Genomic DNA, 26,656 nt, shown 5'->3' on the forward strand with positions numbered 1-26,656 from the left:
TGAACAGATCATCTTACCCTTTACTCCAACCCTGAGGCATCCTCTTTCAGAAATAATGCCAGAAGAAAAGACATGGCTCTAGAAAAGACTGATGATGACTCTTTAGTCATAACCCAGAGCTTGTCTCCACCCCCACCCCTCCACCCCTGTACTCCGCTTGCATTTTTGTCCATAGATAATCATCTGGTCCTTGTAGCAGTCCTGGAAAACCACGCCCCCGCCCCTCCACCCCCGCTCTTCCCAAGCCCCCTCAGGCCCACATGTTTTCTTTTGCCAAAGAGATCTCAGGTTGTTATCAATGTCTGTATACCCATATCTGCCCCCCCATCCAGGGTTACCTCCTTTCTTTTTTAAAAAATTATTTATTGTCCTAGCCAGTTTGGCTCAGTGGGTAGAGTGTTGGCTTGTGGACTGAAGGGTCCTGGGTTCGATTCCAGTCAAGGGCATGTTACAGGCTCGATCCTCAGCACTGGTCAGGGTGCCTTCGGGAGGCAATCAATCAATGTGTCTCTCTCACATTGATGTTTCTCTCTTTGTCACTCCCTCTCCCTTCCACTCTCTCTTAAAAAAAAAAAATCAATGGAAAAAATATCCTCTGGTGAGGATTAACAACAACAAAATTTTTTATTTATTTATTTATTTATTTATTTATTTATTTATGAGAGAAAGAGAGAAGCACATCGATTTGTTGTTCCACTCATTTATGCATTCATTGGTTTGATTCTTGTGTCAAACCCCCAACTTTGGCGTATAGGGACAATGCTCCAACCAACTGAGCTACCCGGCTAGGGCCACTTCCTTTCTATTCTGTATCCCCAGGGCCCAGAAGTTCAACTGGACCACCCAAAAGTACCCAGATAGCTAGCTGAGGGAATCAGTGGAGACCAAGGGCACATCCTCCCACTGAGGCTCTGTAATAGCTCTGCACCTGACGACCCAGAAGGAAGCAGAGTCAGTGGCAAGTCAGGGAAACCAGAGCTTGTACACAATAGTCCTGAGCGTTGGCCTCTGGGGAAAAGGAAGACCAGCTGACCGTAGTGAACTAAGAACCAGGACTGGGGCCACCTCTTTTGGTTCACCCTCCACTGGCCTCCCGGCTTCTTTGGCTCAGCAACACCCAAAATTCCTGGCATGTCTGCCTCTGGCCTTCTAAAAATACCCTGGCTGCCCAACGCCTCCCAGATGTCTGAGCGCTGAGTCTGTGATTTCCTTGCTGGTAATGGGTCAGCCCTGACATGGGCAACCAGGGGTGGGAGGCTCAAGTAGCTTGAGCCACTTCCTCTGCCTCCCACCACCCAGCCTCCCTAAAGGTTGGCCCAAACCCACTTCCCAACTCCTGCATGGCAAGGGGGATGGAGGCCGCACTGCCTGAACTGAGAGGCCACAGAGATGGTTGACTCCAGTCCTTTCTTGGAGCAGTGGAAGAACTGAGGTCCAAGGACTTGTCCAGGGCACGCTAAGGGTCCTCCCCCAGCTGATTCCCCAGGACTCTGCTCATGCCTGATGCTGCCCTACTTCCCAGTGCTGCCTGGAATCCATGTCTGTGAGCCACATCTAACTTCCCCATTCCAGCTGTAAACTCCTGACAGCAGCGATGGGGAGGATCCTTGTGATCCCCGTGGTGCCTGGAAGAATGTCCAATCCAGAGCACGTGCCAGTAAACGTAGATTGGATTAAGCAACACAGTGGCAGCCACGGCTGTGCATGGAGCCTTTGGCTGGAGGACAGAGCTTCAGGGTTCTAGTCCCGGGCTAGCCATTGTGGTACTGTTTGTCCATGTCAATTGCTCTGGCTGATTTTTTGTTCTTTTGTTTTGTTTTGTTTTGTTTTTTTAAATACATTTTCATTGATTTCAGAGAGGAAGGGAGAGGGAGAGATAGAAACATCAATGATGAGAGAGAATCATTGATTGGCTGCCTCCCGAATGCCCCCTACTGGGAATTAAGACTGAAATCCGGTCATGTGCCCTGACCCAGAATGGATCTATGACCTCCAAAGGTCGATGCTCAGCCACTGAGCCACGCCAGCCAGTCTGAGTCTCAGTTTAATGAGGTTTGGATGAGATGGAGTTCAAGGACTAAGCCAGCTCTGCTGTCCTGAAGCTCTAAACTGGTGGCCAGTAGGGTATTGCTCCACTGTGTGTGGGAGATGGCATGTCCTGCTGGCTCCACTAGCTCCAGCCTCTCAGCATCTGCTCCTCCCGCTGCCTCTGACCATCCCACCTCTGGTCCCGGCCCTCAGACCCAACTCTTCCAGTGGTGCCACCCTCTGACTCCACTGCTGGGTGCTCAGGAGTGAACACCCCCACTCCACCTTCCCTTACTTACCAGGTGATCTCGGGTGAGGCACTGACCTTCTCTGGGCCTCGGTTTTATCACCTCTACAATGGAGATAATAAGACCACCTCAGAGGAAGGTTAGGAGGAGCAAAGGAGATTCCACATCTCATATTTCAATCAACAAATCTCCTCCTCAGGAAGTCTTCTTTGATCTCTCAGAATGGCCCTCCAGTTGTGTCCTTTCCTCCCCCACACCTTGTCCACACTGCAGTCATTGTCTCTCTAGGCACCTATATGTATCTATGTGCCAGGATAGTGGGGGGAGAGGGGCGGTCCACAAGGCCAGGAGTCCCCAGGGCCCAGTACAGTCTTCAAAGGGGAAATGCATGGGAAGTTTGTTGACCAACAAAGTGAATGAATAAAGCCTGGGGGGAAAGTGCAGAAGTCAGGGAGTCTGATCTGGGAGGGGCCTACTTGACAGGGGCTCTGATAATAGGAATGTAGAGAGCTCCACGGAGCCCTTCTCTCAGTTCTCAGGTGAATTCATCCTCCAAGATACCAGAAGCACCTTCTTCTCAGAGGCTCCTGGTCACTCTCTCCCATGGGCCTCCTGGTCACTCCCTCCCATGGGCCTCCTGGTCACTCTCTCCCATGGGCCTCCTGGTCACTCTCTCCCATGGGCCTCCTGGTCTCTCCCATGGGCCCACAACAGACTCCATAGTAGCATTTCCTTAAATGTCTCTCTCCCCCCTGGGATGGTGAGTTCCCTGAAGGCAAAACCCCGTTGGATCTTATACACTAAACATTGGATTCCACGTGAGTCCAATAAAGGTGTTGAAGAGAAGAACTAGATGGAGAAAATGATTTCTGAATCTAACTTGGGGTTGGATTGCCTGATCTTTTTTTTTTTTAAATTTATTTTCAATTATAGTTTATATTCAGTATTATTTTGTATTTGTTTCTGGTGTACAGTATAGTGGTTAGATACTCATATACTTTACAGAGAGGCTCCCCAATATTTCAAGTACCCACCTGGTACTGTACATAGTTATTACAATATTATTGAGTATATTTTCTATGATGTACTTTACATCCCTGTGACTATTTTGTTTACTACCAACCTGTACTTCTTAATCCCTTCACCTTTTTTACCCAGCTCCCCAATGCCCTTCCCCTCTGGCAACCATCAATCTGATCGATGAGTCTGTTTCTGTTTTGTTTATTTATTTTGCTCTTTAGATTCCACATATAAGTGAGATCATATGATATTTGTCTTTTTCTGTCTGACTTATTTTGCTTAGCATAATATCCTCTAGGTTCATCTATGCTGTTGCAAATGGTAAGATTTCATTTCATTATACATATGTACCACCATTTTTTATCCACTTGTCTACTAATAGGCATTGGGTTGCTTACATATCTTGGCTATTTTAAATAGTGTTGCAATGAACATAGGGGTACACATATCTTTCTGAATTACCATTTTGGGTTTCTTCTAACCAAAGTGGAATTACTGGGTTAAAGCAGTAATAAAGCAGTTCCATTTTTAATTTTTTGAGGTAATTCCATACTGTTCACCATTGTGGCTGCACCAATCTGCATTCCCACCAACAGTGCAGAAGGGTTCCCTTTTCTCCACTTCCTCACCAACACTTGTTTATGGATTTATTGATGATATCCATTCTGACAGGTGTGAGGTGATATCTCATTGTGGTTTTAATTTGCCTTTCTCTGGTGACTAGTGACATTGAAGATCTTTGCATATGTCTTTTGGCCATTTGTATGTCTTCTTTGGATAAGTGTCTATTCGGGTCCTTCACCCATTTTTAAATTGGATTGTTTTTCGAGTGTTGAGCAGTGTGAGTTCTTTATAAATGTTGGCTATTAACATCTTATCAGATGTATCATTGGCAAATATCTTCTTCTATTCAGTAGGTTGTCTTTTCATTTTGTTGATAATTTCCTTTGCTGTGCAAAAACTCTTTAGTTTCATGTAGACCCATTTGTTTATTTTTTCTTTTGTTTCCCTTGCCTGTGTAAAACTGTTTGTTTTTTATCTCCCTTCTACTAGTTCATCGGGTACTTCTTGTATCAAGCCCCCAACATAGAGGAGAAAACATATTGCTAAGAGAAATGTCAGAGTCCGTGTTGATGTCAGAGATTTTACTGTCTACTTTTTTTCCTAGGAGTTTAATGGTTTTGAGTCTTACATTTAAGTCTTTAATCCACTTTGAGATTATTCTTGTGTAGGGTGTAAGGAGGTGGTATAGTTTCATTTTTTGGAAACCACTTCATTGGTATCTACCCAATTTTCCCAACACCATTTATTGAATAGATATATTCTTGCCTCCTTTGTCATGTATTAATTGACCATAGAGGCATGGGTTTATTTCGGGGCTCTCTATTCTGTTCCATTGATCTATGTGTCTGTTTTTATGCTGGTACCATGCTGTTTTGATTACTACATCCTTGTAGTATAGTTTGATATAAGGTAGTGTGATACCTCCAAGTTTACTCTTCTTTCTCGATATTGCTGTGGCTATTCAGGGTCTTTAGTGGTTCCATATAAACTTTTAGGTTATTTGTTCTGGTTCTGTGAAAAATGCCATTGGTGTTTTGATAGGAATTGCATTGAATCTATAGATTGCTTTGGGTAGTATGGGCATTTTAAATATGTTAATTCTTCCTATACAACAGCATGGGGTATGCTTCCATTTATTTACATCTTCTTGGATTTCTGTCTTAGTATCGTCTTGTTTCCTGAGTATGGGTCTTTTACCTCCTTGGTTACATTTATTCTTAGGTATTTTATTTTACTGATGCTATTGTAAATGGGATTATTTTCTTAGTTTCCCTTTCTGGTATGAACTGCCTGATCTTTAATGCACCTCTCAGCCTTGGAGATGATATTAAATTACTAAAGTGAGAGAAGCAGAGGGGCAAGCTGTTGTCTTTCTCCTTCTAGAGCAACCCTCCAAGCATGTGTGGATTAAGTGTGAGCTGGTGATTGATAAAGAGTGCCTGACATTATTTCTCTGTTGAGGGAGGGCCACAGAAACCAGACTTTAGACATAAAAGGTCCTTGGATACCCTCAAGTTGTTCTTCAAGCCCTTGATCTGAGCCCATATACTCACATTTTACACATCACTTTTATGCCCTTGGTGGTCTGGTGTAAACAGTTTAAAGGTTACCTGGCAGCCAGGTGGGAGGTGAGAGTTGCTGTTGTAAGCAGGAGGCTGGCATCCACCGAGGCAGCAGAGAGAAGTACCCGATGAGCCAGTAGAAGGGAGATAAAAAACAAACAGTTTTACACAAGCAAAGCACTTCAGAGCAACACAGATTGTGACCATTTAGTTCACGGTCAGACCTCCCTGCAAATAAATGCCCCGGAGTACTTCACTGCATTTCTGCTCTGGGAAAATCCTATTTGACCTCAGTCTCTCCGTCTGTAAAATGAACAGGTTCCATCAAGGGCTCTGAGGATGTATGATACTGCAGGAGTTAGTTTCCCCATGGGAGGCCTTTCACTCCCCAACTATTCAGGGCAATTGAGGTTTCATTAAGGTCAAGATGTCAATCTCCCGGGATTTGGGTAATGAGGCTTTCTTGCCACAAACCCCCAAGGGTGAAGACTGTCCTGGGCTGTCTGGACTGGGCCCCCAAGGAGAAACCATAGGCTGTGACCCTGGTTCTGCTTGCTGCCTACAGAAGGGGTGAAGAGGAAGCCTGGCTTTGAGTGAAACGGAAGTGCTTGCGTCTGACAGTCACTCTCAGAACTGCAGCCAGGAGGGAAGTAAAACTGTCTGGGCATCTGGCAGCTTGCATCCTGAAGGCTCATGGGACAGCAACAGGTGAGGGCTGGTGCAGGCCTGCTCTCTGGTCCAGAACTGTGGCCCTGCCTAGGGGAAGTCCCCGGAGGGTAGGCTGGCCCAAGGACTTGGGGGAGGGCAGAGGAAAAAGCCCCGAGCAGGTTCATGATCATGGGCAATTCTCTGTGCCTCTTTGGGCCCAGTTTCCCCACCTTCTAAAACAGAGTTTGGGTTAAATTTGCCTGTGCCATAAGGATTTCTGGAATGGTGGGCATTGGGGATGGAGAGACAATTTCTTGAGAAGAAACCTGGTCTGTTACCTTGCTGACAAGGGACTCACAGCCTGGTGGGAGATAGATACAGGATTATGGGGTAATCATGATTATCAATGTATGTATAGGCTCTCAAATTTCCCCACAGAGAGCACCTGGTCTAACCTGGGAGCTCAGGGAGAGCTCTGGAGAGGGTTAAGTGACTTGTCCAAGGTCACATAGCTAAAAAGCCGTCCAGGTGGGCCAGAGACTTGAAGGAAGGGGAGTTCAGAAAAAGACACAACTAAATAGAAGTCCAATCAGCTTGTGCTTAGTGCTGTCATCAAGGTCTGAACGAGACTGTGGAGACTCAGAGGCAGGTGGATTCATTCTGACCTGGAAGAAGGCTTTACAGAAGCAGGAGTTCTGAGCTGGGGGTTGAAAGATGAATATGAGTTTATCGGGCAGAGAAAATAGGGAAAGGCTGAAGGAGAGGGAACAGCATATTCAGAAGTGTGAAGTTGCTAAAAGAACCTGACAAGTCCTGGAAAATGCACGTAGATGTTGTGTTTGGAACAAAGGGCACCTAAAATGGTGAGGCTGAGAGGTGAGGTCAGGTAGGCCAGTAGGACTCATGCAGTGAAGAGCCTAGAATGTCACTTTAAAAGCTTTGGCTTAATTTATAGGGCAGGGGGAGCCATAGAAGGGTCTAGAGCAGAGGAGTGCATGGTCAAAATAGCACATTAGAAGGCTTGATTTAGCTGCTAGGAGGGCAGAAGCTAGGAGAGAGGAATGATAGCAAGGAGGTGGTGACAGAGGATTGAGGGTACGTACCGAGGTCAGTGTCAGGCCCAACCTCTGTCAATAAATTGAAACTTTAGGCGCCTACAGAGGTATGGGGAAAATGAGAAGTGAAACCTAGACCCTGCTGCAGCTGTGGTCTGGGCAGGTGTGGTTAGCTAGGGAAGTGAAAGCGTTGGGGTGACTGGCAGGAGCCCTGTTCTGTGCTAGGGCAGGGTGGGGGGCGGGCATGTTCTGAGGGAGGCCAAGGGGCAGCCAGCTACTGATCCTTATGTGCCCCACCAAGTCCCTGCCCCTGGCTCCTGCCCTCTGGGATCCTACGTCCTTCTGACAACCCTTTGTGGAACTCTCTCCTGAGTTAAGCTTTTCTTCCCTCTCCTCTCTGCCTATCCAGCCACCCCAGGATTCCTGACCAAGCCCTGCCCGGCCCTCCAGGGAGCCTGCCCTGAGCAGTGAATATTCCTGCTTTCCCTAGTCCTGCCGCCTACCCTGCCCGAGTGGTGGCAGGACCATGCTCAGCCTTGAGGAATGTCTTGATCTGTGGTCCTGGTTCACCACACTAGTCCCTGTTAGTGCCCTTCTCTCAACGGACTCTGCCCACAAGAGTTCTTCAGGTGTGACAGTAAGTCATAATCAGACCTGGGGGCCCGCAAAGGAGCCACACTGCGCATGCCTGCCCAAGAGCAGGGGCGTGGGAAGGACGTTCCTGGACCAGGCTGGTTGATCCTTTGTTCTGGGGAGTATCTTTTCCTGATGAGCCAAATAGGCAAGTTCCAGGTTGAGGGTCCTATATGAGTCAGAAGGTCCTATATGAAGGAAGCAATTCCTCCCCAACGGTTCAAAAGAAGAGACTTAATGATGGGAACAAACAAAGGATGGTGAGGCACCCACCCAGCACCCAGAGACTAGAGCTGAAGGAAGGGCAGGAATCACGTTACCGGAGCCCAGGGAGACGGAGGGCTGCCTGGCAGGACTGAGATTGAGGAGGGAGTGGAGAAGGCACTAAAAGCAGGGAGGGAGCGGAAGGAGAAAGAGCCCACCCGCTTCTCTCAGCCTCAGTCGCCTGTTGTTTCTCATTGTCCAAAACCAAGTGGAAACCAGTTGGCCAGGAGGCCTTGGTGATGCAGCCCACGATGGCTGCCTCCGAGGGCGCAGTGCAGGGCCAAGAGTCTGGGTGGGGGTGCAAATAGAGACTAACCATCTCCAGGTATGCCTGAAAAACTGTCACCCAAATGGACTATCTGGGTGATGCCTATGGCCTTGACCCAGTCATTTCTCTGTGATCAGAGGTGGTTGGAGACAGTTTTTCTGCCTGCCCCAGAGAGAAAAGACCAAGTTTCACCTTTACATTCATCTAGAAAGCACTGTCTAGTCTTGATCGTTATAGAACTAGAGAATGACAGAGACACTTGGGCCTCAAGGGTAACCATCCCACATATGCAGTAACTGAGGCCCAGAGAGGGAGAGCTGGGCCCAGGGCCACAGGGCTGATGGATGATGACATTGGAGAGCTGCTCTGTATGTAGAATATGCAGTTATGGCCACATAACTAGGAAGCAGCAGAGCCAAAATTCAAACTGGTCAGTCTGACTTCGAATTTGACCCAAGCTCTTAACCAAGACCCTAAGCTGAGTGCCCGGTGTGCAGCGAGGAAAGGCACTGGAGTTAGGGTGACCCAGCTTGAGGTGCCTTGTTCTTCAGACTGGTCCATATCTCCTTTATGGTCCATGCATCCACAAGCCTCTCCCTGGGAGGGCAGCAGTGAGGTCACAGGCCCAGTGCAGGGCATGAGGACAAACGGCTGAATATGAACAGACAGTAGGCCTATGCAGCCCTCAGGCACGCTCTCCCTAATGGTGCTATATTGGGCCATCTATTCTGAGACCTGGCTGCCCACACATAATGTTCCATAGCTGGTAAACCTCTGGGTCCTTAAGTATTAAAATCCATCCACCCAGCATGCCTCATCCTAGGTGCTGGGGATACAGTGACAATAAAGATATTCTCAGACATCTATGGGGATGGGGAGCACTAATAGGATGGGTGAGATAGGCAATACACATGGCTATTACAGAGCATGATCAATGCCATAAAGGAGGATTGCTTTTAAATGTAGAGCAAACAGCTAAGTAGGACACTCAAGGCACAGTCTGCCTTTGCAGGCTCATTTTCCAGGATTCACTACTCAGACTGTTCCTAAACATGACTCAGGCCCACTCACCGGTGGTATTTGCTCTCACTGTCTCTCTCCTGGGAGTGAGTGTCTACCTTCCATACATCAAGGCCTGCTTCCAGTGCTGCAGTAAACATTTGCTCAATTAAACCGTGGCAGCCCAGTTCCCAAGAGGAGGGGCTGGGTGAGTCCAGAAACTATTGTAGGGTGGTTAACCTCTGGACACTGGAATAGGACCACCTGGGTTCAAATCCTGCTTCTTACTAACTACCTGATCACGGTCAAGTTACTTAACCTCTCTGCACCTCAGTTTCTACATCCTTAAAGTCAGGATAATTGGGTGTGTGAGAATCAATTGGCTAACACAATGAAAGCCCTCAGAGCTGTGCCTGGTACTCCCTAAGCATGCAAGAAATGTTAGCTATTATTATGACAGCTATTATTAGGAGCCAGCCTGGTGCCCTGGTAAACAACTCCTCACACCCAAGCAAAGCGAGGCAGGACACACACCGGGTCAACCCACAGCCACACTGGGAGCTGGGGCAGGGTGGGGAGCTGTGACCCCATTTTAAGTTGAGTGCAGGCTCAGCGGAGACACAGGCATTCATTCGCTTAACAAATATTTTGGGGACCATTTCCACGTGGCAGGCCCTTCCTCTCTTTCCATACCAAACTTACTGAATCCTCAGAGGAGGGGCCGAGGGCCCCGGATTTTAAACAAGCCTCCCTAGGCGGTTCTCAGCTCAGGCAAGTCTGGGAAATCCTTGGGTCCTAGAACGCTAGGGCAAGCATCTTGCCACATTCCAAGTTGGGACCTGGGTTCTATGGGGGATACCATCTTTGGTGGCAGATTTGCGTAGCAGTTGGCAGCACAGATCCTGGAGGCTGATTAATTGGGTACAAATCTCAGTTTGCTACTCATTGACTGCGTAACCCTAGGGTAAAATGGGGCTAATAGCACCTACAACAAAGTTGTTGTAAGAACTAAATTAATTATTTATGTGAAGTGCTGACACATAGCAACTATTATAAAGTATGAGCTATTATCGTTACTGTGCCCCGTCTAGACAAGCATCAGAGAGAAGGCGGGGGTGGTGGATTTGCTGCTTTTTACCCCAGGATTGGCTCTGTCTACAGAGTTGGCGGCGTCTGTCTCTTCAGGGAAATTCACCACCTGCTCCCTCCTGCTGGAAGAGCCTTCCCGAGCCAGGGAATTCCCTCCCATAGCAACTAATAGCAGCTCCCAGGCTTCTGATGCCACGTGCTCTGCCCACAGCAGCCGGGTGAGAATCAGATCACCTCTCGGGCAGAGAGGCTGGACTGAGAAGACAGGCAGGATTTGGTGTTGGAGGTGTCCGTTGAGGAGGGCTGAAAACAAGAGGTGGGGTGCAGGTCCCGGGGGAGCTCCCCTCCACACACTGGGCAGGCTTGGGCTGAGGGTGGTGCCCAGGCCACAGGACGTGAGTGTGGATGTGCCGCAGACAGGGGAAGGGTGGGTGCCCAGGAAGGAGAGGCAGGATGCCAGGGCATCTGCCAGCCCTCAGGACACTCGTTTTGGCCCGCTGCCCTCCCACGGCAGGGAGCAGGCGAGTGTTTTGTTTTGGCGTTAACTGGGCAGGCTGTGGGAAACAGGCAGCAGGCTTCCTGAGCTGAGCGGGCCTGCTCCCTTCACAGGCCTGAGCACAATGGCTACAGAGCTGCCACCTCCCTGTCCTGCTGTCCCTCCCCCACAACTCCGTCTCCCTCCCTTGGTCCCTGACTGACCCCCATCCCTCAGCTCAGCCTGGAGGGTCCTTTCCCTGGAAGGGCTCACAGAAGCGGGGGGCTCTCCCCTCCCCACCTTCCAGAAACTCCCTGGTGTTACTGATGAGGAACCGAAGGCTGAGGGAGGGCTGGGACTTCCCAGGGCCTCACAATGAGTCAGGGGCAAAACCCGGGACTGTAGTTGGGCTCAACTTCTTCCCATGGGAATTCCTCTTTTTGTGTTTTATTCTTTAAAATTCGCAAACTAAATCAGAACAAAATGAGGAGAAACTGAAGGAAAACATATGCACACACAAAGGAAACTCACATGTGTGGGCCAGCACAGTTGCAGGCATTTTATATAAACATTCCCATTTAATTCCCACCACACCCTGCAAAAAAATCATTACTCTCCTTTTATGGACAAGGGAACCCAGTTGAAAAGAGGTTTCAGGACTCGGTCAAGAACCCAAAGCTAGGCAGAGAAGGAAGAGGACATCTTAACTTACGATTGTCTGACCCCAAATCCCCATGATGTCACCCTTCCACCCACACCTGACTGCTTTCCCCATCAGTCCTAGTTTCCCAGAGCTGTAATCGCAGGATAGCTCCCAGCGGGGAGACCCTCATTGGAGTCCCACATAGGCAGTCAGTCGCTCAGCCTTTTCTGATATATCCCAGGATGGGCAGTCACTTGCTCACATAGCTCCTCAGCCCTTTAGAGATCACATACCTGTTACTTCATTTATCCTGCACCCCTCCTCCCCCCCGGCGGGGAAGACAGGACAGAATTTGTGATGTGCCAAAGGTCACACTCAGCAAGTGCCTGGCAAAGATAGGACTAGAGCCTTGGTTTCCTGCCTCCTGATGTTAACACCATGTGACTGCCACCTCCTGGGACTGGCTGTCCTTTCATCCCCACCCCAAGGTGTAACACTCCCTGACAAGGGTGCCAGCTGACCAGATAATTCCCTGCCTCTCAAGGATTCGCCTGGGGCCTTAGATCCCTGCCACCACCTGGTGGAATTTGGGTCCCTAACTCTGTGACCTTTGGTTCCTGTGTTGAGTTTGGGAGCTCCTGGAGTGCAGGGCCTGGGCCCCATCCCAGAGACCTGCTTACGCCTGAGCCCAGAATAAGATGGTTGCTGAGTGATGTAGGATGGAATCCAAGGTCTAGTTCTGCCATAGCCCCTGCCCTCTTCTGGTGGCCACAGATCTTGAAGCCTCCTTCCAGTGGACGGCGACTCGGTCTTGAGAGCTGACTAGCGGAGGAGGCAGGCATACTCCCACACCAGGCTGATGGTGTTGAGGGGGTTAGCTCAGGCAGGAGCAAAGGCCCATAGGTGTGTGTATGGGTTGGAGGTGGAGGGGAAAGGTGACTAGGGCAGAAGGGACGTGAATGGGAATGGGGTCCACAGACTGCATTGTCTGCAGCAGCATCCAAAGCTAGGCAGGAAGTAGCTGGCCTCTGAGCCAATGAGAGTGGAGGATGATGACAGAGCGGGAAAGGGAGCGGGCTCTGAACAAGGCTCTGAACCGCACTTCAGGAAGGGGAGGGTGGGTGCCTTGGGGCAGTATGGGCAGATGGGATGGGGACCACCTTCTCTGGAGAGAGCTTTGGGTGGAGTGCCTTTCCTAGGTGCCCACTCTGGACTGGGGTGGGGTGTTGTTCATGTTCTAGCCATGTTTAAGGGCTGCTGCAAACTGGTTTCTCTTGGGAGCCCTGTGGGATACTGGAATAGCTTATCTTCCAATGCCCACTCACAGTGGCATGTACCTGCTCCAGGCCAGCTTTCAATCCTGGCTATGACTTAAACTTAGAATCGTATTCCTTCTGGGAGATTGCACAGCAGCACACATGCTGGAGGGGAAAGCCCAGCTTCAGAGCCAAAGGGAGCCAGGGGCCACCCCTGGGTCTTCTGTCCTAGCTATGTGACCTTGGGCAGGTCATTTCACTTCTGAGCCTCAGTCTGTGAAATCTGTGAAATGGGGTCATGTATATTATGAGGGGTTGTGGTCAGGGTTAGAAACGATGTAAATGACATGCCTAGTTCAATGCCTGGAACATGGAAGAGGCAACATAAATGGTAGCTGTTATTACTTCCTTCCCAGGGTGTGAATCCCATCTGTGGCCTCCTCAAGGAAGAGAGCCAGCACCTATTTGCACAGCCCCAGGAATGGGGGAGCTCATCCCCTCTGGGTTCAGCTCTGCCTGGAAAACCTCCTTCCCTAGATACAGCTGAGATCTGTCCCAGTTCTGTCTCTGGGGCCACAGTGCATGCTGTGGCCATAGGACAGCTCTGTGGCACCTCCCCCAAAGAATTTCAAGTAACATGGTGATTGCCTGAGTTTCAGGAGCAAGGCTCTGAAAGTACCTAGCCTGGTTCAAAGGAGTATATTTTAATTAATTAACTTATTGATTGATAAGAGAGAGAGAGAGAGAGAGAGAGAGAGAGATGGATTTGTTGTTTCACTTATTTATGCATTCATTCGTTGATTATTATATGTGCCCTGACCTGGGATTAAACCCACAACCTTGGCATATCGGGACAATGCTCTAACCACCAACTGGGTTACCAGGCCAGGACAAAGGGGTATATTTTATATTGGGCTTGCATAAATCACAGAAAACCCTTTCTCCATCCCTGTGGGTTTAGAACGTATGGTTTTTACCCTCCCAAGTCTGTTTTTTTTTTTTTTCCCTGGGTGAACTCTCCCAATTCCTCTTAACAGTCCCCACAGAAGCAAATGGGAGAACTGGGTTCTGGTCCCAAATCTATCACTTCAGGAAAAGTCACTTATTTTCATGAGTCTCCAGTTCCTCGTTTGTAAAATGAAGACAATAATACTATCTCATAGAATTACAATGAAGATTAGCTTGAAAAAGTAACATGAAAATTTGGGGTTTGGTAAAGGCACTGGTAAATATCAAGCAATATTTTTTAAAATCATATTTTTGAAAAAGCAGTTAGTAGGTAAGCCCATCTGGTGTTGCCTCTTAGCTTTTTATAACATCTCCAAAGGAAATTATTCCAGAAAGTCAATGCCATTCCTGGTTTCAGAATAGCAAATTAGGTGGAGGATGCCCTCCTAAAGTCATAAAGCGAAGCCTTAGGATTTGACTTAATCTATGAAGAGCCTACTAAGCTCCAGGCTCATTCACTTACCTTATTCTGCAGTTGGGACTAAGGCCCAGAGAAGGCCCAGCAGATCAGCTGGGAGGCTGGGTCCCAAGTCTCCCAACATCCAGCACCTTTATACCCCCATGCTCACTGCCAGAGGAGGGAGGTGAAGGGAGGACAGTCTCTGGGCCAGACTAGATACACCCAGGACTAGGATTCAGCAAATCTTCGTTAAACACCTTCTATGTGTTTACTACATCTGGGCAGGCACTGTTACCCCCACCCCCTTCCCAAATAAGCCAGTGTCATTCATGACACGGTTGGTCTGGAACTCGGCCTTAGCGAAAGCCTAGGCTGATGATAGAGTCTTGCTTAACCCCTGTATCCCAAATGTCTGGTACAAGGCTTGGCACAAAACAGGACCTTAGCAAATACTTTTTTGAATGAATGATGAATCAGTGAGCACTTATTGAGCTCGATGTGCTAGGTTCTGTGGTAGGAGAAGTTCTATTTAGTCCACAAGCCCGCAAACTGGTATTATATCCCTATTTTATGAGTGAGGAAATAAAGCAAGAGGGGAATTGATTAGCTCAAGGCCTCTCAATGAATTGGTGCTGGAGCTGAGACTGGCTACCACTGTCCTGGTCCTGGGCTCTCTAGCCTTTGACCCACAGTCATCTGGGAGCTGGGCCTCCGCTCCTTACTGATTCCCTTGCCCCAGGCCTTCTCTGATAGCAGTTGAGGGCTCTGGTGAAGTGTTGACTTTTGAATGGCTCCAAGGAAACTAGAAATATCAAGTCTGTTCTCCTAGTTCATACACGGCTCTAGATTGAATCTGACGCAAGCATAACTCTGATTCTATCACCTTCCTATCTAAGAATCTAGGCTAACTCTATGTAAACAACCTGGGTTCAAGCTCCAGTTTCCCAATTTCTGGCCACGTAGCTTTCAGCAAATTAGTTGTGTCTCTCCAGGCCTCACTCACTTTCCTGTTTTGTGTGATTACACACTTCTGAGAGCATATGTCTGGGAGACCAACTTCTGATAAAATTATGGGGCAATGTAGTTCATCTTCCACATTGACCTGTGGCTCCAGAAGAGGTATTTTCATTCTTCTAAGGACCCCAAGGAAAGCTGATACCCCTACCCCCAGATGGTCTGGACAGAGCAGGGAGGTGAGGAGGGGGCGTGGGGAGTGGAGGCAATGCCTGGAGAGCATCCTCATTGGCAAATGAAGAAGCCTGAGCTCACCCAGCCAGTGAGGGGCAGGCAGAGTAGACAGGTACGAGATCCTGACTCCCAGATAAGGGCTTCCTTTGCCACTGCTGCCTCCTCTACTTTTCCTCATGGTTATCATCTGAAGGAATGGGTTGAGGAAACAAGTTATAGAGGCAAAGGAAGGACCCTTGGAGCTTGGGAGTGAGGAAGGCAATGATAACAGGCCTGGGGGGTGGGGGTAGGGGGCAAGGGGAAGAGGGAAGGGAACCACCTGTTCCCTGGAGGGAGAGCTGCATCTGTTTCTTTATGACCCAAAAAACCCTTCGTGACACAGAGATTCTAGTCCTACCTACGTGACCTTCAGAAAATCCTCAGGCCTCTATGGGCCATAGCCTCTCCATCTGGGAAATGGGGGCCCTGGCCTTAATGGCCTCACTGTTCCCTTCCAGCACAGAGTTCATGCTCTCTGACTTGAATGCCCTGCAGCAGAGGGCCGTTGTTGTTTTCCTTTGCAGGGCAACTAGACCCCTGACCCCAGTAACAGGCACCTGCGGGCCACTGCGAAAGGATTTGTTCAAACTCTGTCCGCTCGCTCGAGAGAGAGGCAACACGTTGTAGGAGGAGCCCAGAAGTAGCAGAAAAAGGAACTCTCCTACTGCCCTCTCCTCGTTGTAAAAAAACGCCACGGCCAGCGCCCAAGACCCCGCATCCCGCACAAACCCTGCAGACGCCGAAGCCAGCGGGAGGCAGGGGCGGCTGGTGCGCGTGCGTCGCCGCAGAGCCCCCTCTCGCCCACGTGCGCGCCCCCGCGCGGAGGTGCGCGCCGCGGCCGGCTGGCGGGAAAGCGCGCGGGAAGCCCCCGGCGGCTCCCGGTGTGGGGGAGGGAGGACCGGAGGCGTTTGGGACGTGCCACTCTGGGAGAGGACGGGGGGATTTTCGCGTCCTACTAGCGCTTCTGCCCTTTCTGTTTGCTGACAGGCCCGTTAGTTTCCCCCGTCCCGGCCACGACACCGAGCCCCCACGCCGCGGCCACGCTCGCCCTCTGCAACCCAGCTCTGGCCTGAGCTGTCTCCTCCGCCGCCGGAGTGGGGCGCTGCGCCGCGCGGTGGGGCCGGAAATTCCCGCGGCCCAAGTGGAGGAGTCGGGGCCGAGAGCGTGGCGCCGCCTTCCACCTCCCCGCGCTGGGCGGGGGCGTCGGGCCCAGCGAGGGCCGGGCCGTCCGAGTTGGGGCCGAGGGAGACCGAGTCTGCGAGGAGCCCGAGCCGGCGGCGGGCGGGGAGCCGGAAGACACAGCTGCTCCTCGAGAGCCGCTCGGGCGAGCTGGGAGCCCGTGCGCCCCGGCTCCTGGCCCCCGCCCCCTCGCGGTCTCCGCCTCCTTCGCTCACACACCCCCCGGGCCGCTGGATCCCCAGGCCTGCCCGGCTCCTCCTTCTCTTCACTCTCGCCCGTGACCGGGTCCTCCTGCCGCCCGCCCGCCTGGCTCCCTCCCGGGCGAGTCCTCGTCCTCAAGCTCTCCTTTCAAACACACACGCTTGCTGGGTCGGTCCCTCTGCTCGGCCCTTCTCCTTCCTCTGGTCCTAGCTAACGCCGCCGTCGGGGGAGGATTGATGTCCCTTCAGCATCATGCAGCCGCCGCCGAGGAAGGTGAGGGTGCTGGAAGGGAGGCTTTTAGGGCTTTGGGGGGATGCGTCCAAGGAACGCGGCTCGGGCGATCGCTGCGACCCCTCCCCCTTTCCGCAACGGGCCGTGACCGCCGTAGCCTCTGGCTTGTCACCGAGTTGCTGCCGGTTCCAGACGGGTGAGGTGCCTGTCCGATGAAGGGGCGGCCGGGGTTCGTCCTCTCCACCGCGGTAGACCCCCCAGGCATCTCGCAAGAGTTTCGGGTGCACATTTGTGTGTGTGTGTGTGTGTGTGTGTGTGTGTGTGCGTGCGCGCGCGCGCGCGCATGGCAGTGCTGCTCGCTGCAAAGTGCATTCTCGGGGCTGCACTGAGGGGAGGCGGGGGAGCCCCTGCAGCTTTGCAGAGCCTTGTGCTTGTGTGATTGTTTAGTCTGCACCAGGTTTGAGCCCTCCAGCCGCTTGTCGCCATCCTCGCCCATTTGCACATTTGCAGGGAATTTGTTTGCAGCCTGGCCTTAAGGTTTGGCCTGCTTTTCCCACGGGGCGGGCCGAAAAGAAGTTGGAATAGTCATCGCCCCCCATCCTAGGGATAAACAAGGTTTTAAGCACTGACCAGTCTTGCCATTCTCACCACCCACCCCCCCTTCCTGTTCCGATCCTCCGGTAGGGGACCTTGGAGGCGGTGGCAATGCCCCCGGGAGAATGAGAATCCGGCAGTGCACGGCGTGTATTGCGATCTGGGCTTGGGGTGGGAGTGAAGGGTCTCCGGGGTTGTCAGCAAGCTTCCCTGCTGCGCCCCTTTGAGAACTGCCTCTCTGCCCTCGTCTCCAGCTTTCCCAAGGGCTGAGGCTGTGTTCTTGTCTTTTTAATCCTGCAGATGGTTACTCAGTGTCTACTCTGGGCTCTGGGTGGAGGAAGCTGTTCTATCCTCCCCTCGTGGGCAAACATTTACTGAATGCCTCACTTGTGTCTTTTTTTCTTTGTTTTCTTTTCTCCTCTTCTCTTCCCTTCTCTCTTCTCTCTTCTCTCTTCTCTTCTTCTCTTCTCTTCTCTTCTCTTCTCTTCTCTTCTCTTCTCTTCTCTTCTCTTCTCTTCTCTTCTCTCCCCTCCCTTTCCTTCCCTTTCCTTCCCTTCTCAATCCGGATTTCTCCAGTTATGAGTCTTTTTTTCTTTCACACATGTACCCCCACCCTCCTGGTAGTCCCGCTGCCACGGTGGGAATTCCAGGCCCACTGGACCTGGAACCCTGGGGTGCGGGCCTGGCGGGCGAGGCACTGGCCAGCTTGCATTTGCTGTTCTTGCTGTTTGAAGTGGAGCCGCCACAGGAACCGGCTTGCTGGGGTGGCTTAAAAGCATTGCATATACTGGAAGGTCACTTTTGCTTTCTCCTTTGTGAGAAAGAGATTGTGATTTGATGCGCTGTCAGCAAGTGGAGGGCATCATCCTGAGACAGTGTGCTTTCTCGCAGCCATTATGGAATAATTTATGTAGTTGATTCAAGCATGTAACTTCATTATTGTGTACATTTCAGTCATCCTATATTTCGACTTTCTTATTTACTCCTTTCTCCCGGTTACACTCTGCTCACCATTTCTGGTGGTTAATGTCTTTGAATCCTTTTTGGAATAAATAGAAGACAGACTCTTAAAACTTTAAGAAGACCTAGATATCTACTGAGCTCGTGCATGAAGTAGGACGATTGGCAGATTATTTTTCACCTCTTTAACCTGTAGTTTTTATATTTGTGTACATATACTTAACCTATTTCCGGTTATCTGGCTAGAATTTTCATTAAATACCTTCAGTTAACAAAATTAGGTGACTAATAATGGATTTATGGTCTTCAGGGGAGAGGTGAGCAAGAGGTACATATTCTGACAAGTATTTCGTATTTTCCTTAAGTAGTTTTTGTTGTTGTTAAAGTTGCAGTAAGGTCTTCATAAATACATGGTGTATTTTAGGTGAAAGTTACACAAGAACTGAAAAACATTCAAGTTGAACAGATGACAAAACTTCAAGCCAAACATCAAGCAGAATGTGACTTACTTGAAGATATGAGGTAAGGTTATAGTAAATAGTTTGACCGTCTATATCTGTTTCAAAGAACCTTTTAGTTACCAAACCCCAGGAACTGATGATGGAATTTCCTTTTGGATTTCCTGCTTTAAGGCTGTTAGAGCTTTGACTCAGCTAGAAATTATTACTGGAACTAACACAATACAAGCTTTTTTTCTTTTAGTGGGGGAACCTATAACGTACACATACTATTATGAAAAGAACCAAGGGTCTTAAAATTTACCTGTCAAAATATAGTTATTGAAGTAGAAATTCTTATTTAAATAATCTTTCTACTGAACTGTAACATTTATTGACCTTTACAATTTCACACAGATTTTTAGAGTAACACCTCTGGTTAATGGTTAATATCTGGGGGTGAGCCAGTCAACCTCAGATGATTATATACTGGCAGTATTGGTTAGAACATGACAAATATCACTTTGTCTTTGAACATTAAATTCAGTGGAAAATGTATTTTTTTTTGTTATCATTAAAGTTAACCTTGTTTCATAATCACGGTAACTTTGAATTTAATAGATGAGACATTGTGCCAGCATAGTGAAAATCAGTATCTTTCTTTATAGAGGGAAGTATAACTCATTTTATTGAAAGAAACACCATTTTATTTCACGGTCCCATAATACACACCGACAGTTTAACCACCGTACCTTGGTAAAGGGTGGAAAATGACTTGCATGTTGAAACAGAATGGCTACAATTCTTATTTCCCTTTAGCAATATGTTTGTCAGATTGGAACTGGGTCTAAGCCTTATCAGTTGCCTATTTTTCCTGTGATGCACAGCTTTATGTGGGTTTCATGAAAAGTATTAATTGTATGTTGTTACAATAAAATTATATGTGTTTGGGTAGCTGAATTGTTTATAGCCCCAAAATTTTTGATTTAAAGGGTTCCTTTTTCTCCCCCATGTTTAATTTATTAGGTACTACTTATGAGTATTTCTACTGTATACCTACATTTACAGGGTTTCTAACTAAGACATATAGTCTCCAGTCTTGGATGTACCAAGATCATTGTTCTTTTTAAAGTCTGTATTTCTTTCTTTTACTTTTCTTGTGGCCACAAGGAAATTTTTAGACTTAAATAATTCCTGTTCAAGATACCTGAAAGTCTTCATATGGTTAAAAATGTAAAGTCTTTAACATTTATTAAGTGAACTAAGGTATTTTAGTAGAAATCTCTAAATGAAGAAAGTAAATTTTCAGAAGCACTTTAGGAAGGTAAAATTAGTGTGAAAGTAAAGATACTCTTTGGGTTTGGGATGGTCAGTGGTCATTAAGTCCTGTTGATTGTATCCTATAAAGACTTATTGCTTGCATTTAAAAAAATTTTTTCCTTCATTGCCTGTACCTTGGTACCGGAGCACTGGAGCTTATGGTCAAATATATGGATACAGAATCACTGTCAACTTGATGTAGGTTGTTGTTTGTATTATTTGCTGACCCCATCACATTTTACTTGCATTATTGCAGTAATATCCTAATTATTATAGTAATGTTTTCCTATCTTCCAACCCCTCCCCCGCCCCCAATCCCTCCCTTGAAGTCTGTCTTCCCCATTATCACCAGTTAGCTTTCGAAAAACATTGCTTATTATATATCCGGTTCTCTGTGGCCTTCTGGAGAAGGACCAAACACCTTGTCATGGCCTTCTGCAACCCAGCTACAAGTTTCCTTTCTTAACTTACTTACTACCATTTCATTCCCGTGCATCCTTCCTCCTCAATCTCCCTGCCCTAGCCCCTCAGGACTTTCGGTTATCTAATTGTGTTTTCTACATTCATGCCTTTGTTGTGCTGTTCTCTTTGCCTGCTGGGTCGTTCCTCCTGCTTTTCACCTGGCAAATTCTGGTTATCATTACATTTATAAGTTTGTTGTTCTCTGTGATCTCAAAGAATTTTGATTTTGTACATGCTTCTGGCTCTCCTCTTCATGAGAATTCCTTGAAGTTATTGTCTAAATTACTTGTTTTGTGTCTTTGTACCCTATATGTAGGCTGGCAGAATTGATAACTTCAATTGCACCATATTTTTGTTGGTTTATTTTTTGTTTTGTTTTGATTTTTAGAGAGAGGAAGGGAAAGAGGAAGAGAGAGAGAGAGAGACAGACAGACAGACAGACAGACAGACAGACATAGATCTGAGAGAGAAACATCAATTGGTTGCCTCCCATACTGGGAATTCAACCTGCCATCCTTTGGTGTGTGGGATGACACTTCAACCAACTGAGCCACACCACCAGGCTGCACCTTAATTGTTTTTAAGTGCTGTATTTTATAAGCTCATTTGTAGGGGCTATAGTCTGTTGAGCTTGTGTTATACTTTGATTCACATGAGCACTTTAAAATGTACTGTGCTACAAGGAAGCCAGGTGCAGTTACATCTCCGTAAGACAAGGAGGCAGCAACAGGTATATTTACGTAAGACAAGGGAACTGGAAGTAGCCAAGAAAGGTCACATTTACAAAATAAAGAGAAGGAAGCCATTCCGAAGGAAGGAGGCGGGGAGAACCTCACTTGTCCCATGTGAGGTTCAACCTTTGAGCCCAGGAGTTACTATAGTAACCAGTCTAAGGAAATAGTGACCAATCAGAGGGGATATCAAGGCACCAGGATCTGTAGCCTATATAAGCCATTGGGAAGAAGAACCCAGTGGGACCCTTCTCCCCCTCCCTACTTGGGAGTCCATTCTGTGGGACCCTTCTCCCCCTCCCTACGTGAGAGTCTGTACTTGTTCTTCAATAAATCTCCATCTTTGCTATACAAAAAAAAAAAAGTACTGTGCTATTTGATGTAGAGTATATCTGTATTTATATACATCGTGTAAATACAGAGATTATTGGTGCTCCAAGAATTAATGGGTTCTTCATTATTTTGAAGGAGTTAGTGCGTTCTTCTTTTATAGTAAATTAATAGAATGAACTCCTTCACTCCTATGTAGCTGTGAGCAGAATACTATATTACTTACTAAAATATGAGTTTAGGTTTGTCTTCTTTAAAAATTGAGTTCTGATTTGCCTTTTTTAAAAAATATATATTTTATTGATTTTTTTACAGAGAAGGAAGGGAGAGGGATAGAGAGTTAGAAACATCCATGAGAGAGAAACATCGATCAGCTGCTTCCTGCACACCCCCTCCTGGGGATGTGCCTGCAACCAAGGTACATGTCCTTGACTGGAATTGAACCTGGGACCCTTCAGTCCGCAGTTCGACGCTCTATCCACTGAGCCAAACCGGTCAGGGCTGATTTGCCTTTTTTAAAAATTGATTTTAGAGAGAGGAAGGGAGAGGGAGAGATAGCAACATCAATGATGAGAGAGAATCATCTATCGGCTGCCTCCTGCGTACCTCCCACTGGGGAGCAAGCCCTCAACCTGGGCACATGCCCCAACCAGGAATCAAGACCAGGGACTAAACCGTGACCTTTTGGCTCCGAGGTTGAAGCTCTACTACTGAGTAACCCCAGCCAGGCATTTTTGTTTTTGTTTTCAATGATAATACTGAATTGGAAGTTGAAAATTGCCTGCTCTTTAGTATTCATGATAACTTTCGTTGCCTGAGGAGGGAGGAGGTCTGGCGTTTCTTGTCTGTTGTAACAAGTGGAATGACCTTATAAACATTAGAAATCTCTGAACTGGGGTTTTTGTATGTTATTTTGAAAAGGATCTTGCCTGCTTTTCCCTTTTTGAGGCTCTCACCTCCCTCCTCTCCCCAACCCTGCAGACAGCACTCCTTTTAACCCATGGCCCCCCAAACAGTGTTATTCCTCAATTTAAGTTAGTATGAATTTACTCAAAAAGGTGCAAATAGCATATTATTCTTAATATAAAGAAATTAGTAGTAGAAACGTTTTTATGACTTAAAAAAAAAGTTAAAAAATAAGAAAAGACCACAACACATTAAGCTGTAAATAGAATTTTATGCTTGATTATTGCTAGTTCTTATCCCTCTCCCCTCTGCTCATCTTCTGGAATTTTGAAGGGAGAAAACCAATTATAATCTATTTTTTCCTTTGCTCTCTTCCCCTTTTTCAGTTCATTTGTTTCAGGGATACATTTGGAAGCTGGTGTGTTGGGAGTAAAGTATTGGAAGGAGAGATAACTCATTTGTTATTAATCAGGGACATCCCATGCTTTGGCGAGATTCTATTCTAAAGTGTTTCCTGTTGACTTTTGCTGTCAGCAGTAGACAAGCACACTTCACTCTCTTTTTAATTATTTTTTTTCCTCTCTTTGCTTTCTAAGGCCACTTATAAGTAAGTTTCTAAATGCTGTAGTATGTATTGTTTATTAGTGTTATGTATTTAGTATTATTTATTACTATGATGTGCTGTCAGTAAAGAAAATTCTTTGCAAGCACCCACAATGTGAAGAAATACCCTTTTAGCAGACATTTTTAGGGTGTCATTATATAATACGGAAAAATCATGGAATTTTAGAGTCAGGTGGATACTATCACATTTGTTGATTTTTATAGATGAAAATGGAAACTGAGGCACAGTGAGATGAAATGAATCATATTAAGGAGGACCCTAAGATGTTTGTCCTAATTTCTAGACTAGTGCACTTACCTGTATTTCCCAAGTCTTTTAACCAAAGAACTCATCATGATCTCATTTTTTGGAAACATTTTGCCTTTCAAAAAGTACATTTTAATTAATAGTTTGTTTTCCTATTTTTTTTTATTTTTTTCATACCTTAAGCTGTCAATCAGCTTTGAATCATATTTTAAAACTACTAATATGAAACTAGCCAGAAGGCAGATAGCTAAAACTTTACCTCAGAGAAGGCTGAGTGTATGGTTTCTCTCAGATGTTCTGAAAAACTGAAACTGGCTCAAGAAGCACCTGTCCTTCCTTTGTTGACTGACACCTGGAGGTCTAATGACGTCAAGTAAGGAATTACTGTACTGTAAGATACTTTCTCTAAACTGTAGTTTCGTGGGAATCACTGGGGATTGGATTCTGAAGTCTGCTCATGGATGCTCTGAGACTTTCTTGTCTAGAAAGGAACTTTAGCGGTAATCTGGTCTAGAGGAATTTTTAAAAACAGGTTTATTGAGATATAATTCACATAACATACAATTAATCCATTTAAAGTTTTTTAGTATATTCATAGGGCTGTACAGCCACCACTACACTTGAACTTTAGAACATTTTTGTCCTGCCTAAAAGAACCTCTGGTCCGGTTAGTGTGGTTCAGCGGTTGATTCCTGGTCAGGGCATATGCCCAGGTTGCAGGTATAATTCCTAGTAGGGGGGTCCTGCAGGAGACAGCAGATTGATGTTTCTCTCTCACTGATGTTTCTGTTTCTCTCCCTCCCCCTTCTTCTCTCTAAAAATCAATCAAATAAAATAAAAATTAAAGGAAACCACAAAAAACGCTGTACTTCTCTAGCCCTAAGCAATTACTTGCTCTCTATATAGGAATGGAATCTATATAAATGAAATCATACAATATGTGGTCTTTTTTGACTGGCTTTTACTTGGCATAATGTTTTCAAGGTTCATCCATGTTATAACATCAGCACTTCATTCTTTTCTGTTGCCAAATAATATTGCATTATGTGGATACTAGAGGCCTGATGCACAAAATTCATGCAAGGGGCTCAGTCCCTGCCGCCGTGGCTTCGTCCAGAAGGTTGTCCCGTCTAATTAGCACATTATGCTTTTATTATTATAGATTATTATAGATACCACAGTTTATTAATCTATTCATTAATTGATGGGTTGTTTGGCTATTATTAATAATGCTTCTTTGAACATTCATGTACAAATTTTTGTGCGGAATGTTTTTATTTATCTTGGGTATATACCTAGTGATGAAATTTCTGGATCATATAGTAACTCTGTGAGGATCTTTTAATGTTTTCCAAGGTGGCTGTACCATTTTATATTCCTACTAGCAATAATGTATGAAGGTTCCAATTTCTCCACATCTTTGCCAATGCTTGTTGTCTGTCTTTTGATTGTAGAATTCTAGTTTGTGAATGGTATCATATTGTGCCTTTGATTTGTATTTCCCTAATAGCTTATGACTTTGAGCACTTTTTCATGTGCTTATTGGCCATTTGTATATCTTCTTAGGAGAAATGTCTATCCAAATCCTTTGCCCATTTTTTAATTGAGTTATTTGTTGTTTTCTTATTGAGTTGTGAGAGTTCTGTATGTATACATATATACATATAAAATATATATGCATATATATGTATATAAATACATGTATATATAAACATATATATAAATATATAGTAGTATAATCAGCTTTATGATTTGCAAACGTATACAGTATTTGCAGTATTTTCCCACTCTGTGGAAGAATCACCTGAGGTGATTTTTACATTCACTGAATTTTGAGAACCACTGAAGTGATGGAAAGAAGTACTTTGAAGGTAGACCAGAGATTGAAACCCAGTTCTGCCACTTACTAGCTGGGTTATCTTGGGCAAGTGACTAAGGTTCTCTGAGCCTCATATTTTATGTATATAAAGCAAGGTGAATGCCCACCTTTTTGCTTTTCTGTAAGAGTTAAATGAGATATGTGAAATGCCCAGTGTGGTAGGTATTTAGCATTGGAAACTACTATTAGTGGAAATTGAAGGCTGGGAAGGATGTTGTCTTATTCAAGGTAACAGAAAAAGTCATTGTTTCATTCTAAGAGAAGCACTGTTTTTACATTTTTACACTTTTGAAATCCAGATACTTCTTACAGTTGCTTTTGGCCATGATGCAGTTGTCATTGTCTCTTTATGATTAGAACTTGCAGAATTGGTATCAGCAGGCTTGGAAGAAAATCCCAGAGATAAAGGTTGGAATACAAATCTTGGAGCACCTGGGCTTTTGGTGGCACAGGTTATGATATTGTGTGGAGCCCTGGCCAGTGTGGCTCAGTTGGTTGAATGTTGTCCCATGTATCAAAAGGTTGCTGGTTCGCGCCCTCGCTGGTTTGGCTCAGTGGATAGAGCATGGACCTGCAGACTGAAGGGTCCCGGGTTTGATTCCAGTCAAGGGCACATGCTCGGGCTGCAGGCTCAATCCCCAGTAGGGGGCATGCAGGAGGCAGCCAGTCAATGATCCTCTCTCATCATTGATGTTTTTCTCTCTCTCCCTTCCTCTCTGAAATCAATAAAAAAATATTTTTTAAAAAAAGGTTGCCGATTTGATTCCCGGTCAGGGCACATGCCCAGGTTGTGGACTTGATCCCCAGTTGAGGTGCATGTGGGAGGTATCCAATTGATGTTTCTCTCTCACATCGATGTTACTGTCTCCCTTTTTCCTCTCCCTTCTTCTCTCTCTAAAATAAATTAACACAACAACATATGATATTGTGTGGGGAAACATGGGTATTAATGACTAATTCAAAAGAGTTCAAGTCTGAATGTGGCCAGTTTATGCACCAATTTATTTTATCTTTTAGAAATTATGCACAAGAATAATACATGTTAAAAATATAAGTTTAAAAGTTATTTTAATAAAAAATAGAAATAGTGTCAGGCTATTCTTTCAATTTAATTGGCAGCATTTTTCCATAGTGGAACATAATGTATCTTGCAACTAGTGGTATTTTA

General features: G+C 46.5%; 1 protein-coding gene across 1 annotated transcript in view; it reads left to right on the forward strand.

Annotated features, from left to right (window-relative positions):
• The first annotated feature begins 16,811 nt into the window (after positions 1-16,811).
• The window catches only part of FCHSD2 (FCH and double SH3 domains 2), a 201,083-nt gene continuing 191,238 nt past the window's right edge, over positions 16,812-26,656 (forward strand). The window contains exons 1-2 of the mRNA XM_054724870.1: positions 16,812-17,040; positions 18,977-19,074. Coding sequence (XP_054580845.1) covers positions 17,020-17,040; positions 18,977-19,074 — 119 coding nt within the window. The 5' untranslated portion in view covers positions 16,812-17,019. The remainder of the gene's footprint in view (positions 17,041-18,976; positions 19,075-26,656) is intronic.

Source organism: Eptesicus fuscus, chromosome 13 (genome assembly GCF_027574615.1).
Source record: "Eptesicus fuscus isolate TK198812 chromosome 13, DD_ASM_mEF_20220401, whole genome shotgun sequence".
NCBI lineage: Eukaryota > Metazoa > Chordata > Mammalia > Chiroptera > Vespertilionidae > Eptesicus > Eptesicus fuscus.